Source organism: Lathamus discolor, chromosome 6, assembly GCF_037157495.1.
Source record: "Lathamus discolor isolate bLatDis1 chromosome 6, bLatDis1.hap1, whole genome shotgun sequence".
Classification (NCBI taxonomy): Eukaryota; Metazoa; Chordata; class Aves; order Psittaciformes; family Psittacidae; genus Lathamus; species Lathamus discolor.
In genome coordinates, this window is record NC_088889.1 from 82,407,005 (window position 1) to 82,422,889 (window position 15,885).

Here is a 15,885-nt window from a genome sequence, read left to right on the forward strand (position 1 = left end):
TTCCTGATTTCTGTGATCAGCTGGTTGGTTTTGACTTTGAGCTGAGGGACCCACTCTGAACAGGCTGCTGATCAGTCCTTGAGCCAGACTGGAAAAGTCTCTTATTAGAGCATTTTCTCATAGCTGTGATGGTACAGGTATTTGTAAATAGTGCATTTTCTCTTTTTTTTTTGTAGTTTTCAGGAGTGTTGCCTCCCAAATGTTCAGTCAAACTAAGGTGCAAGGCGCACAAGGAATGAATAGTCTTTGCAAAGAATACTTGTGTCTGTTGTTGGATCTGCTGGGTATTACTACTCTAAAGTCCAGTAACGTCACTGAATGTCATAAAAATAACCTGTTGCTCATTCAAAAGGCATTTTGTATTCACCTTGGTAACACTGATCCTGATGTGCTAATTGGCTGTTAATTGATATTAAGAAATTCATTCTAATTCAACATTAATTTACTGTTACTTTTGAGTGTTATTTATTTATTCATGAGAGTCAGTGGGAAAAGGGAGAAAATGCTTGGCTAACGCACTCCAGCAAAACTACAAATAATTGAGATTTGTCTCCCAGGGATGCTACCATTTTCATAATTAGAACAGTCAGAAAAGCAAGCTTGTTACTGAGATCATTGGTCTGCCTAGATAAGTATCGCAGTAAATTAAGTTTAGTGTGTGCTGCAAGTGCAGTATAGTGGGATCTGATAATTAGTTGGTTATTTGCAAATCATAAAAATGGTTTCAGTGACTACTGGAGACTGTGAGACAGAGGGGAGATTTTGGTTGAAATATGGCAGGGGGGTTGGAACTAGATGATATTGAGGTCCTTTCCAACCCTAACTGTTCTATGATTCTATGGCAGGCTGCTTCAAAGCAAATGCTCCCTGGTTTTGTTTGCGATTTAGTGAATGTCACTGCTGCCACAGCACACACACGTGTATGCATATGAATAACAAAGTTCTGTACTGAGATTGATTTTGAACAGTCCTGTGTTATTCCAACTATTTTCACGGATTTTCTGATTCAGAAGGTTTCTGTCTTTTTTCTCAAGGTTCTTGTTTCTTCATTTTAAATCATGTGAAAAACATCCACGATGTTCTCTGGTGCTGGGTGTCTTTTTGGATTTGCTTAATGGATGATACCTGCTCCAGTAGGGTCTTTGTGTGAGTCTTGGAAGGGATGCATGCAGCACAAATGTTAAATACGTGTAACAGAAGGATGACAAATATGAAATGTGTTCTTTCAGATTCCAAAACAGAATTTTTAATTTTTTCCCTTTTTTTTTCTCCTTGGGATAAAATAGAAACAATTCATCTTCTTATGGTGCAGAGGTGAATATGGAGCAATTCTACATGTGCCCTCTATCTTCATACCTTCCTTTGTTCATGCACTTCAATTTTTCTGGTCTTAGACAAGGGAGACGTCTCACCACCACAGGGACTGCAGCAGAACTTGCCTAGATCTGTAGTGACTTAGAGTTTCCCTTTTTATTGAAGTTCTGCAGGAATACGGAGCTGCTTATCGGTTCACAAACTCACTGTAGAGAAACTTCCAGTGATTTCCTGGAGAGAATTGTCCAGCTGTAAGGCAGTGGCTCTTCTCAGACTGCAAAGTTTGTTGTCACCCTCTGAAATGATTAAAGCAGACTCAAACTGCGCACATCAGCAGCTCCTTTGTTCCAAGTGAGGGCTTCTGCTCAGCATGGAAAGAACGTTACTGAAATCTGTCTCTCTAATGTTAAATGGACTCACCATCGAGTGCTTGTAAATTACATCTCACTGCTTACCGCCTACCTTGCATTGATTTTTTGCTTATGGGTTACTTGATCATAGGAACTTACAGAGGATCATAAATTGCTTCTGTAATTCATGGTAGAGTCTGAGAATGAAAAATTCTGGAGCAGGGTTGTCAAGATAAAACATTACTGCAAATAAATTGAATATCCACTTTTCAATAGCAGCGTGATTTCTGAAATTTTGTCCAAAGTGCTCAATGCGAACTTACAAAGTGTGGGTAACGGCTGGTTTAAGGAAATCCACCAAACAGAACTGGCAGCATTTCATTCTATAAGCCATAAACATCCCTGTCAAATCCCTGTGCCTTGTGGGCAGTTGCACAGATCTTCTCATCTGATTTCACCTGTCCTCCTTTGTGGAGCGAGTTAAAACCCATGGAGAGAAGCCACGCATGTGTGTGGCCATGCATTAGCTTCATCAGGAGCTTGGTTTTTTTTGCTAGATGTGAAACACAGCCCCTCTTTGACCTGGGTGTGCCCAGTTCAGCTGGCACACAAAGGTGCTGATTGAGATACTGAACAATCAGCTTATGCCACTGCCTAGAAGCACAGGAAAACGGGCAATGGCCTGGCAGTGAGCAGAACATGTCTGATACACAGAGCTCTGCATGGCTGGTTAGTTGTCAGTGTAACTATTCACCAAAATTGAGCATGCTGCTCAGCCCACTTTTGGTGAATAACCTTTTTTTGCCAGAGGGGTCTTCTACACTGGGAAAAGACCAGTGGGCATTTTACATGTAATTAGTAATAATAATTTAAAAAAAATTCAGTGCTTACCTTAAAATCTTTTCTTTCACTAAAGATGTCCACAAGGGCCACCATTGAAACAAATTAATAATTTCCTGGACTGGAGGTGAAAATTGGTATCCCAAAGTTGGGATTAATGTTGCTAAAGGTAGTATTCTAGGTTCTGGAGTAAAAAAGATTGCTTTTTCATATAAGTATAATTAAGACACGCTGTGCTTCCGGAGTTACCTTGCCCCATGCAAGGTGTCTTCACTGCAGCAAGACAAGAACATCCCCTCTTGAGCCTGATGGCGGATAAGGCTCTTGCTGTAATGAATCCAGCAAGACTTCTGGATATGTCCAGATAAATGTTTCTATTATGAAGCCCTCAGACAAAGACTTCATCTATCAAGTCCTGATGGCTCACTGCTAAATTGCTCAGTGAAGTTTTTTATTGTTCTTACGTAACTCCAACTACTTCCATTACTAGGTCATTTACAAAAAATGGGTTTTCTAAATGAAGGAATGCATTGGTTTTATAATCTTGTCGCCATTTGAACAGCGCAGAACTAGTTTTGCCTTGTTCAACCAAAATGGAAAATGTTTTCAGAGGAAAGCCAAGCCTGGAAATTTTCAACCTGCTGTGATGTTATGAGTTGTGACCAATTGAAAAGGAGGAGCTTATAGTGGAAATGTAAGTTCAGCAACTACCACTCAGCTGCCTGTTGCAGAAGTGGTCCTGCTGAAGGGAATGGGGCTGCTTCTGTGAGTTTAAGTAGGGACTGTGGATCTCTGCCTCTTTGGAGTGATTATGGCTGGTACTCCTGCTATAATGACATGGCTTGTGATTGCATTTATGGATGTAGTAGCAGTAAATAGTGTGCTGAACAACATAGCAATAACCCTTCTGATGTCCTCTATCCATTGATTCATGCTATCAAGGCAGAGTACACACACGCAGCTGTGTTCAGATGAAGTCAGCAGCATCCAGGTATCTCTGCACAGGCCTGTTCTGTTGAGCAGCCAGGACAAAACCAACCTGAAAATAGAAGCTGATGGATGGAGTAACAAAAAATAATACAGCTCACAAAAGTCATTAGGAATTGCTTCATGCTGCTAGAGAAGTCAGATGATCTCATTAATTAGCAATATAAGATTAGCAGGTTGGCTCTGAGTTATATTGCTGGATGATTGAGCATAATGTGGCACTGCAGCAAATACAAAAATGATTGCACTGTGTTTATTATCCTGGCATTTAGTAATACTGCAATAGTTGAAGATTAAACTCTTAATTATATTGATTTCTCTTGGCTCTAGAAAGTACAAGCTGAAACTGCACTGGTTTCTGTACTGCAGAGATTCTACTGTTACCTGCAAAAACAGGTCCAGGTTTTCGTGCTAACACACATTGGTGTCAGTCCTGTCCTGCTTTCAGCAGGAATCCTAAAGGGCAACTTTTGCTTTTCTCATTAAGTTTGTGAAAGGCATTTGATCACAGAGCAAAATGGCACATTTTGTTTTCAGTGTAGAATAGCAAAATAAATACACTTTCATACAAGGGCTAGAAAAAGTTTATGAGCGGGGTGAGCGCTGCCACTTCTGCTGAGGGTCCCATGTGGCAGTTTCTCTGAAGCAGGGCAGCATAAGAAGCCACTCTTCCATCCACTGTTTCCACCGCGTAATGAAACAGCAACTTTGAGGAAGTTTAAGACAAGTCCTGCTGCTTCCAGGCAAGAGCTACTGTTTCATCTGTGACAGATGGCTGTAAAGAGGACACTCCATTCACTTTCCCCACTCACTCATACGTGCAAAGCTATTTCTGAGGCTGGAGAAGTGCTCCCAAGATGTAACTGTAATGTAATATTTTTCACGGGTTTTGTTTTACCTTATATTAACAATGGGCTTTTTATTAGGTTTTATAAAACACCGATCTGCCCAAGTTGTCCTAGATAAAGAGAATTCCCTAAACATGTAGGAAAGTTCACTCAATAGGCAATGCTCACACTTGGGGAAGCTTTTTAGGTGAGATGGGGTGGAGCTCCAGTCCCACTGAGGCTGCCCCCATCACTGCAGGAGAAGATGGGAATTCTCCTGTATTGGCTTGGCTTATTTTTCTTGGGACAGCAGACAGTGATGCATGGAGGGGTGCAAAGTATTCATGAAGGCTGAGTGTGGGGAGCACCCACAGGGGAAAGGAGCTGCCCATGACTCCTCTGTACCTGGTGGGTGTGAACAAGAGTGCACAGAGGTGAAAAAACTGTCAAGGGATCTTTGGGACTAGGAAGAGAAGGGTGATCTTGGCAACAGCTTTTTGCTGGACTGAAGTGACTGAGGGTGGAGACCGCTTGAATTAGCCCCCTGAGCAAGCTTTAGTGCATGTGGCAAATGGTGGTGTAGTGTTGGCACTTAAGTAGCTATCAAATGCAAGTACTTCCTTAAAATCCTTTTAGATTTGTGTTGTTGTTGGATGGTATGACATTGTGACATCATCTCATTCATCTCCTGTGTCCTCTGTCCCAACACCCAGAAGAGGATGTGCTCCTGCATGAGAGGCAGGTCATTAATATGCAGGCTTTAACATGATGTGCAAGCCTTTGCTATGCACAAGTATTACAGTCATAGAATCATAGAATCATAGAATCATAGAATAGTTAGGGTTGGAAAGGACCTCAAGATCATCTAGTTCCAACCCCCCTGCCATGGACAGGGACACCTCTCACTAAACCATCCCACACAAGGCTTCATCCAACCTGGCCTTGATCACCGCCAGGGATGGAGTACTCACAACCTCCCTGGGCAACTGATTCCAGTGTCTCACCACCCTAACAGGAAAGAATTTCCTCCTTATATCCAATTTAAACTTCCCCTGTTTAAGTTTTAACCCATTACCCCTTGTCCTGTCACTACAGTCCCTGACAAAGAGTCCCTCCCCAGCATCCCTATAGGCCCCCTTCAGGTACTGGAAGGCTGCTATTAGGTCTCCATGCAGCCTTGAAATGCAATGGCTAGAGCTGTTCAGATTTTGACATGGTTCATACAGCTCTCAAGTCTTACTGTATTTTTTCACAAGTAGATACTCAACTGAATGTTTCCTGCCAATTTAATCTTATTTGCAAAGCAGGCTGGTTCTTTATCAGTGAAGTAGGCTGCAAAAGAGAGGGTGCTGATCAGCCACAGCTAAAACCAGGAAGGTAACCATATAGAGCAGAAGTAGCAGATACTCTGACAGATGGAAAAATACATTCTCACCTTTGTGAAATTCCAGGCAGCCAAGAATAGGATTAGAATAAAAAAACCATGATAGTGCGCAGGTGGAAAATGGACTATAAAATAAGAAGGAAGGAGTGAGCACATGGAAAAAGATGTTCGAGTAGGAAAATAGCAGAGAGGGAAATAAGTCACTACAGGAATTTATTAGAAAAACCTGATGAAGTGAGATTGCATTTCAGGTGCAAATTTGGGAGGATTTTGCTCTTAGTAATTGCTAGGTAAATGATAGCGTGGGTATTGAAAGCAAGTTAGTTTAAAATAAAAGACCCACAATGTGGCTATTTTAAAATCCCCTCACCTTCTACGGATCGCTGCAGAAAGCCACTAATTTCAGAAGAGAGTTATCCAAAAATATAATGAAACCCACAAAAAATATTTGAGTCCATTGATGGGACATCATCAGCTTGAAATCAAAGCAGTTTAGAAGAAAAATGGGGTGGTTTAGCAATTGCAATTGCCCTTAATTCCCCTATCAGTTCTCCTTGCAAGCATGTTTTCTTTCTTTCACAGTCCCTTTCTGCCCCTGTCGCTGTGCAGGAGCCCAAAGCACATGCATCGGGAAACTCATCAGCTGTGCCGGAGAAATGGCACAACTGAGCATAAAGAAATGGCCATAATAAACTAGAAATGATAGAAGAAATGAAATTTAAGCTTTCTTCTAATCTTCTAATGGTGTTCATTAGAGTCTTATGGAATTAGTGGTGGGGTTTTTTTTTCCCCTTTTTCCTAAAGAAATACCATTTAAGTTGCTTGTGTCTCATGTAAAGTTGAGTGACTCATGGGGCTTGAAATTTCAAAATGGGTGTTCTGAACACAATTGGGGGCCATCAGTTTGCGAGCAATACAGCTGCAGAGAGGTGAGGGTCTTTTACATGGGGCAGTGAGCCTCTGGGACTCTGTAGTCTCAGTATCTATGTTCAGTATGACTCTGTTCAGTGTCTGTGTGATACATAATCTTCCTGGATAGGCACATAGCTGCCTTTTAGCCCCTTACATAGTCCAGCAAAGAGCCTTATTCCAGAGAATGGACATGTTTTGGAAGGCACAGTGGGCTTTGTGGCTGTACTCACATTGTTTGATAACCTGATTACAGATACAGCCTCAAGTTTGTCCTGCAACCTAGCACAAACCTATGTGTCCCTGCTCTCTGCAGAAGGAGTCTTCAGACAGTGGGTATGTGGAGGTAGGAGGAGAATGGGAGCATCCCAAAAAGTGCTACTGCAGAAACTGGGCCTGACATACTCAGATAAAATCATCAGTGTTGTTAGGAAGAAACAGGATCCATGACAAGTTGAAAAGAGGATGGTTGAGTTAGGAACTCCTCAGCATTTCACACTTTCAGACCTGAGGGTTTCAATAGCTCTTAGAAGATCCACCTTGTATACTCCCAAGTTTGCTGAGTTGTTTTTTTTTAACTGAGTCCCCTTCAAGTCAATTAGGAAATTCTAACCTCTAAGAGTATGAATATCTGCTCTGGACACTTGGAATCTGCTGAACGACATCAGTTTATTTCTAACTCACTTAGACACTTAATTGGCTCGCCAGGGTTTTGTTTGGAAGGTAGGAAAAACAGCTTTTCTGATGAGGAGGAAAATATAAGGGGATGAGTAGTTCCTGTAAAAGAATGTAAAACCCAATTCTGTTGTTTTTCTGGGAGAGCAAAGGAGATACTTTGCTTTTTCAAAGCAAGCAGGTTCAAGTCCTTATGCACCTGGCTGGGCAGTTTTGCTAAGCCAGTTATTTGTTGAGAGCATAGGTGTGCATTGAGTTGGCAGTATCCTATGTGGCCAAAGCATTGCGTATGGTTGAAGGCAGTTGTGGTAATGTTCTCACACATGGTTTAGCTGCTGCTTCTACCGGGTTCCGCGTGTGCGCAGCCATTTCCAAACCTGTACTTGTAACGGGAAATGAACATTTCAATGCTGCTCATGTTCACGTGCATTTCCAATAATTAAATATGTATTTTCAGTATAACCACTAGTTCAGACTTTTTGAGATTATAAAATGGATTTAACTTTAGAGGAAATAAGCTGAGAAGGGACTAAGTAACTTTGAGACAATGATACTGCCTTTCATTTAAAAAAGAGAAGGAGTTTAAATATGCCAAAGGAAAATTGGGGCAGGAGGGTGCTTTCGAGCTTTGAGACATTTTCCTTCTTTGTCCTATGTATATTCAAAATTTCAGGTTCTTCCTAAATCATTATTATTGAGAAGGGTCCTTACAAGGTCAGAGCACTCAAGAGGTCGTTAACTTAAGAATGAGTATCAGGTTTTGGGTAACATTGTATTTTTCTTACATGCTGTTCAGGGTTTTGAATTGGTGTTGCACAAACCAAAACCAAAGCGCTTGAAATTCCTGAGTAAAAATGTCTCTGCAGCTCTTCAGTTAATCAGTACGTCCTGCTTTACCCTTGCATTGCAGTGTTTGCTTCAGAAGATGAAGACCAGAAATTCATTGGTTAAAGTAAGAATGAGCTTAAATTCTAAGTAGGATTGTGAGAGCCCCTCTCCTACATGAAAAAGTTAAGGTATGCGGGTTGCCATTTCAATGTTCCCGGATACATCTGCTGTTACAAATACATGCTATCAGTAGAGATAATCCTCAGCTGTGGTTAAGTGGCAGTTTCACCAGCTTCCCAGCAGAGCTGTGCTGGTCACAGGAGTGAGCATCTCTTGATAAATGGGGGGTTTCGTTTCTGTGGGAGCAAGGGGAATGTTGGCCTTGGCATTGTTTGAAAACTTGGAACAGTACTCATAAACCTTGAGATGATTCCTTTGAAGATTCACATGTGTGTACCCAGGTAGAGCTTTGTCTGACTAATAAACGTTTGGGTCCTTATTCATGTTCATGCAGCCTTGTCCAGGTTGAGGCACGCAGGCATGGCTGCTGCCCAGGGTGATGACCCTGTACAGTGACAGAGAGGTACAATCTTGGTGGCATACCAGCTGGCACCCCTCAGGAGTTATCCCTTCTCTGTAGAAACTGCTTTTGAAGAAAGAGCTGAGGTGAAATGTGTACTGCTCTCTACACCCGTGCCCTGTGGATACACTCAGAGATGTCATGTGTTTTGTTTTTGAACAGGAAAAGCCAACAACAATGTACAGTGGGATGAGGACTCCGTAGAATACATGCCAGCCAACCCAGTCAGGATCGCATTTGTCTTGGTTGTTCATGGCAGAGCTTCTCGGCAGCTCCAACGCATGTTTAAGGCTATTTACCATAAAGACCATTTTTATTACATTCATGTTGACAAGGTAATATATCACTGGTTATAAATTGCCTGTCTCGCCATCTGTCAGTCTGCTCATTTTTGTCATCTTCATCTTCTCTTTACCTCTGCTGCGTAAAGTGCATGTCACTTTTTGTCTCTCCATCTGTTGTATGGTTGGAGCCTCTTCTTTCTGGTTTGTTTTTTTTTTTCCTTTCTTATTCTCTATGTAAGAGCTCTCATTTCTCCTTATGTCTGTGAGTATCTATCCATGTCTGTTGTACATTCAGTTAACAGTAATTGATAAGCTGATGCAGACTGACAGTGGTAGCCCACTGAATGGAGAGCTGACCTGAGGTGCCTTGCACAAGTTACTTTAGTTCACAATGTAAAAGGGAGGTAGTAACAGTCACCTCCTTAACGAAAGCCTTTCGGATTCTCCTGAGAACAAATGATAAGTCAGAGCTAGTTGCACTGATTTGTGAATACTGTAGTTGTAATAAAAAGAGTTTAACAGGGGTCTCTCTGCATTTTCAAATAGCTTTTAGCAAAGGTAAGTGAGGGCAAAGCAATGGCAGTGAGTCAAGAGCTGGTGGTTACTGAATACAGAGAAGAACACTTTTGGACAGAGTAACTTGAATCTATTACTTTTTTCTTCTGTAAAGCGATCCAATTACTTGCACCGCCAAGTGCTCCAGTTCGCCAACCAGTACCCAAATGTGAGAGTCACTTCCTGGAGAATGGCAACAATCTGGGGAGGAGCAAGTCTTCTGACCACCTACCTGCAGGCCATGAGGGACTTAATGGAGATGAATGACTGGCCATGGGATTTCTTCATTAACCTCAGTGCTGCTGACTACCCAATCAGGTACAATGAGTATTTTAATAATGTACATGTTTGTTCCTAAAGGAAATATGTACTGAAGGATATAAGAGATGACATGTCCAGGCTGTGCTGCAAGAAGTAGAGATCAGAGGGGCAGTTTCTTCTGTCACAGCAGAAGACTCCTCTTGGTGATGCTGGTGTCTGACAGCCACATCTTAGCCAAGGAGACAATCACCATACTATAACCTGCGTGCCTGCTACTTACATAGGAGGGGCTGCAGCAGGCTAGCAGCGCTGGCTCTTCACTTTTACTGAGTAAGGGCTGCTCTATTTAGTTGTTGTTTCCAGCAAGGGGTACCTGTAAGAGAGGATAAGTAGCAGGAAGTACTGGAGCACAGCAGATGAACCCCAGGTGTGGAGAGATTCATACATTCCAGGGCTGATCAACAGTTTGCTTTGATGTGTCAGAAAGTGTTGAAAGTATGAATACAGATTCAGTGAAGATAATGTATCCTTTGTGTAGTACTTTTTCTGCAGAGGATAACGATAGTAGAAGTGACAAACAAGTTGCTAGGATTCAATTGTATCTTCAGCACCAACCATTGCCTGAATATTCAGGTAGCATCAGGCAAACTCCACATGCCACCACATGACAAGGCTCATGGTTTTAAGTGAAATCATGTTATTTCTGGGTTTACATCATCCAGGTCCCTCAACCTCAGTCTGTAAGTTTTACTGCATTGTGCAGAAGTAGATAGTCCATAAAAACACCAAACAACCTGCCTTCCCAAACTGTTGGGTTTTAGGCTATCGGAATTACCAAGACAAGGGAAAGAGGAAGTTCTCCTTGTGAGTTCTCTTTCCCTGTATGTTGAAATGAATAGATGAAAGGGGAAGTAACTGTCTTGGGCAATTTTCTGATGAGTGATGACATAACATGCTTCTAATACTCTCAGAAAAGAAATATATTAGATACTTTCACTGATCAGGTTTCTGCAAGGTCTCTCTCAAAGTATGGGTCCCTTCCTGAGGCTGCTACTCGGACAGAAATCCCTACTAAAGTGAAAAATGGAAAAAAACATGAACATATGCCTTAGGAAGGATTTTGTGAGGACTGACAAAAACGCCTTATTGCTGCTGCCCATTTCTAAGCATTGTCAGTGACACACAACACATTTTGGGAAGAAAAATTAGGGAAGAGCACAAGAGTCACAGAGACTGCATTGATACTGGAACATGGGGATTTGAATTAAGAAATTACGGTATTTCTTATTGCATCCAATTAAAAAACTTCTGGTGTCCAACAGGAAGAGACTTAACAATTTTGACATATTATCCTTGCTTGTAAGGGAGAGGATGTAGTTCTCTGTATATCTCCTGAGTTTTGGGAAAAGCTAGCTTGTTATTCCTTATCATTCATCTTCCAGTGGGGTATGCTGCACCAATGATAAAAAGTAGACTAAGGCAAAATCATAAAGGAAGAGGTAGGTGATGGCACTTTGAATCAAGTAAGATAAATTGTAGGAGAATAATTGCTGAAGGTGTAGTATTATAGACTAGTTCTGGCAGATGTATCCAGTTATCCTTCTGTGGTGTTCAGTCCACCCTAAACATCGTGTAATGCTGAGGTCATGACCTGTGGTGGTCTCAATTGCTCTTAGTTCCATATGGAATCGGTTAAACCACAAGGCCAAATGGGAACATTCACTTACATCATGGCCAAAAACAATCATGAGGTTTGTTGAGTAGACTATAGTCAGTTTGGTGTTAATGGAGTCTTTGTAATAATGCCGTGGTATCTTACAGTCATTCAAACTCTAAACAAGTGCCATTCAGCTGGAAAAATTGCAGGCGTGTGTTTCGTCACTGGGGGAAATTCTTGAAGGTCATGCTCCTCCGTTGCAGCCGCTCTCAGAGCTGCATGGTGGGCACTCAGCAGCAGGGCAGGCATCTGAAGTGCTCACTTCCCTTTCTGTCAGAGTATTCTGTTACCAGAACTGATGGACATGTGCTTCCTCCACACCAGACATTTCAACAAAAAGTAAAAAGCCTGTTTCGGTGCTGTAACTTTAATGATGGTGACTTACAGGTACTGTTAAATTTTTTTGAATACAGAATATTGCAGCTATAAACCTGGAAAATGTTATCTCATCAAATATATATATATGAGTCCATTTCATTTTCACAGTGGAGATGCTATAAATTAACATTGTTTATAATGTTTAGGAAGGTATTACCTCTCTGCATACCCCATAGAGAGCTGATTATTTTCCTGGGAAATAGTAAATAGGGTGTCTGAAGGTTTTTTCCTTCTTTCAGACGTCATGCCATGATTTGTCAGATAATGGGCTAAGGGCAGATTACACTTCTCTCGCTGGTTAGTCATATTGCAGTGTTTTTGCGAGGTTTCCCTGCATAAGAACATACGAATTTTGTGGATTAATAGTTTTATCCAGAGCTGCTTCACATTAAGCTTTTGCTTCCCATCTGCCATCCCATCTGTAATGCTGAAACCTTTACTACTTCTCTTCTGATAATAAAAGCTAATGCAGCCTTGTAAGTCAGAAAAACACATTCAGTATGTGGGGTTAATATTATATGATGAAGCCTAAATCTGTCTGGGGAGCAGTCTGGTATGTTCATAGACCACATTACAATTGCAAGGAGCCCCTCATCCTTCAGATGATAAGTCCAGAAGCAGGTGTTAAGGGCCACACTATATAGAGGCTGGGGGGAAAAATGTTAGAGCCATTAATTTTGGGAGGGAAACGAATATGCAAGTTTGGAAAATTCAGATACCCCTATTACTCTTCCCAGTGCCATAAAGTTTACTGTGTGGAGTCTTCAGGTCCAGCATCTAGCATAAAGGAGGTCCTATTCTATGTGCTTCTAGTTGTTACTGCAGTAGAAATTGCTAGCAAACAGAGTCTGGACATAAAGGCACCTCCAACAAAAATATTGTGTTTCCCTTTAATCATGAGGCAAGATGCTGTTTATTGGCCTGAGTGAAATGATGTGGTGCATTATCCAAACTTGATTCCATGCAGCTCTGTTAAACATTCTCAGCAGGATATCAGAGATGAAATGGCTAAAGACAAACCTCTACAAGCAGCTCTGATGTGGGAGGTTGTGTGATTGCCCCTTCTTTTGCTCTGGGGTTGCGAATTAAAAAAGGGCACACGCCTTGGGGGTTCTCAGGAAATTATCTCTCTCAGTCACCGCATTCATAAAGAAATGAAAGAAACCAGAACCTTCCTTCTTTTTCCTTACCTTTTTTAAGTTTAGTGACATTTTTTCATGATTTAAAGTCTTGTCTTCTGAAAGTCTCTTTCAAAACTCTGTGGGAAAGCTATTGATGTCTTAACCTCTTACTTTACATGGGTATCTATTTGCATTATTTATTGTCTCTGACAAACAGCATCAGGTAGTCAACCTTATGTTCAGGGACTGAAATTTCACTCCCAACAAGGTGAACTATGGTAGAGCATCTATTGATGCTGAATGTTTAATGTGCAATGCAGGAGTCCTTGGATAATGTGGCAGGTGAAGTGTTGCACCACTTAAATTAGGAAGTTTAATGAGATCATTTAGCAGTGAATGTCATGTCAGTGCTTACCTGGCCACAAAGCTTGTATAAAGAATAAACATAATGAAACATTTGAACTATTTATAATTTACAGTAAATCACTGAGCTTTGATCTCCAAATCTAATTGCCAGCTAATGCTTGGTCTTTAATAAAGGTTAAGCAAAATTATTAGCAGAAGCTTGGGGAGTGCTTCAGAATAGTAGGAAAATGGAGTAGCTTGTTGATGGAGCCAGGAGTACAGATACGACTATATTTTCAGTTATGAGCAATCAGCTATAACAAAGGACCTTAAAAGAAACCCAGTGAAACTACTTGTGTTTTGCTGTTTAACACCATGTTAGGATAAAGGTTGCATAGCCATATTTTCCATAAAAACCTGCGTCGTGAAGACTCGGTCAAATGGGACATGTTCGATAGAGGTTTTGGTGAGGAACTTGAATGAAATGTGTATCATAATTCAAATAGCACCTGGGGAAGGTAGCTACAGACTCCAGAGAGTAAATGAGATGATCTGACTGGGGTATGTCCTCTGAACAGGTGCCAGTTTTTTGTCGTTTATGGAAATCATCTTTATCAGTTAGAATCACACTCAGAAATTTGGAAAAATGAGCTAGCTAAGAACTATTGGCTGACCTGCTCTTGTTTTATTGTGTTGCCCTCTGTTGGTCAAGGTAAGATTGCTGATGCTAAATGCCAATTATTTAGCATTAGACTTTAATGCTCCTTTAGAAACTTGAAGGATATCCTCTGAAGCAGGTAAACCTTTTTCTCAGGTCACTGTTAGCAGCCCAATCAGCCAGCAGCAGACCTGCACTCTTCACTGTTTAGGAGAGTTGTTAGCAAAGATAACTACCCAAAATCAACACTTCTATTTGAGCTCCTGCCAAATCCAGATGTGATAGACAGCCTAGTAGTGATAAAGCTGTCCTTTCACTCATCTGCCAGCACAGATTTCATCCCAAATAACTTGCATGGCCAGGTCTTGCACTGGGGCTCTACTATGGTTGCTACATTTGGATATCAGGAAAGGAAACTGAAGACATTGGCTGTGAGGAAAATGAGTTATTTATAATTCTGCTCCTCTGTGAGCAGCCAGATGAAGCATTGGTTAATACAAAACCAAAGTGATGACTTCTGAATGAGATCCCTCGGCAGCAAAGTGTTTGCCAAGAGTGAGAAGGTGAGAGTGGAGGGAATAATTCTTTAGTTTTTCCTTCTGGTGGCAGGTGGAAGTAATTACAACCAACAGGTTTTAGAAAGAAGTTCAGCCTTTGGGATAAATGCTTCAACACTTTTGCAAGTTATTTTTCAGGTGCCAAAACTACTTGGGAGAACAGCAGTTTCCTTGTTTTAGCCACTGGCCCAAATTCATCCACAGTAAAACATGGGTGACTAACACTCTATAGAAACAGCATCAGGGTTGACAGTTGCTCTGTCAAATTTACCATGGCCTGCCCAGATTTCACCTGGGCAGTTGACCAAATGACACAACCTTTGAAGCAGGTGACTGGAAGAAAACAAATGAGAGAATACGGTTTGCATGGAGTGAGTAAACCAGATTCAAGCTATCCATCTGCTTTTGCAGAACTTCTTAGCTTTTGCAGTGTGCAGGCTTGAAATGCCATCAAGGAAATGCAGTAAAATCTCTTATTGGAACTGAAACAGAGAACTTAGTTTTCACATACAGCACTTAGCTTTGTGAGAAATGTCTGAGACCCAGTTGCTCCCTCATTATGAACTTAGAAATCCCAAAGCCAGCTGGGCTGACGAAAGCTGTGTAATGTCACATAGGATCACCAAAACCATTGGCCCCCTGCCTTTGATTTCTCATCAGTTTAACTTGACTTAATTGAACAATTATGTCTCTCAGATACAAAATTCACATCTGTCTCTCAAGGATATTTCATTCCTGGGAATTCATGTAAGCTGGCCATGGAAGCCTGTATAGAGGATGCTGACTTTCTAGGGCCGGATTTGACCTTACACCAAATTCGAAACCACCCATTGCAGTGCTGCTGGGAAATGCAGGCCTGGCCACTAGAATAATGTACTGGCCAGTAGGCAAATAATTCAGTATTCTTCAAAGTGCCCTTTCGAATGTTCTTCTGAACTGAAGCACTGGTAGATCATATCTATCTATCTAGAATGGAGTACAGCACAGGTGGCTTTTGCAGTGCAGCATCTGTTAAGATGCCAGTGCCTAAGGTTTTTATCTCAGTTTTGTCACTGACATTGTATGCAGTTTTGTTTGTTCAGAATATCTTTATCTCGCAAGCCAGACATCAATCCACTCTTAATGCTTCATAGGGAATCTTTTCTTCCATCCAAAAAAGAACTTTATCAGTAGCTTTTCCTCAAATCTGCATTCTCTGAGAATTTCAGATGGGCTTTTTTCTTAAATCCCTCAAATAACCTTTTCTCCTCATCTTTCCTCACTTTGTCCCCACATTTGCTTGAGATTTGTATGTATTTTAAAGGTTATCTCTTTG

At 41.3% G+C, this 15,885-nt stretch overlaps 1 protein-coding gene across 6 annotated transcripts in view; it reads left to right on the forward strand.

Moving 5' to 3' along the window:
- The window catches only part of XYLT1 (xylosyltransferase 1), a 205,275-nt gene that overhangs the window by 124,192 nt on the left and 65,198 nt on the right, over positions 1–15,885 (forward strand). For all 6 annotated transcript variants that reach the window (XM_065684209.1, XM_065684210.1, XM_065684211.1 and 3 more), the window contains 2 exons: positions 8,857–9,029; positions 9,649–9,851. In XM_065684209.1, the coding sequence (XP_065540281.1) occupies positions 8,857–9,029; positions 9,649–9,851 (376 nt within the window). The remainder of the gene's footprint in view (positions 1–8,856; positions 9,030–9,648; positions 9,852–15,885) is intronic.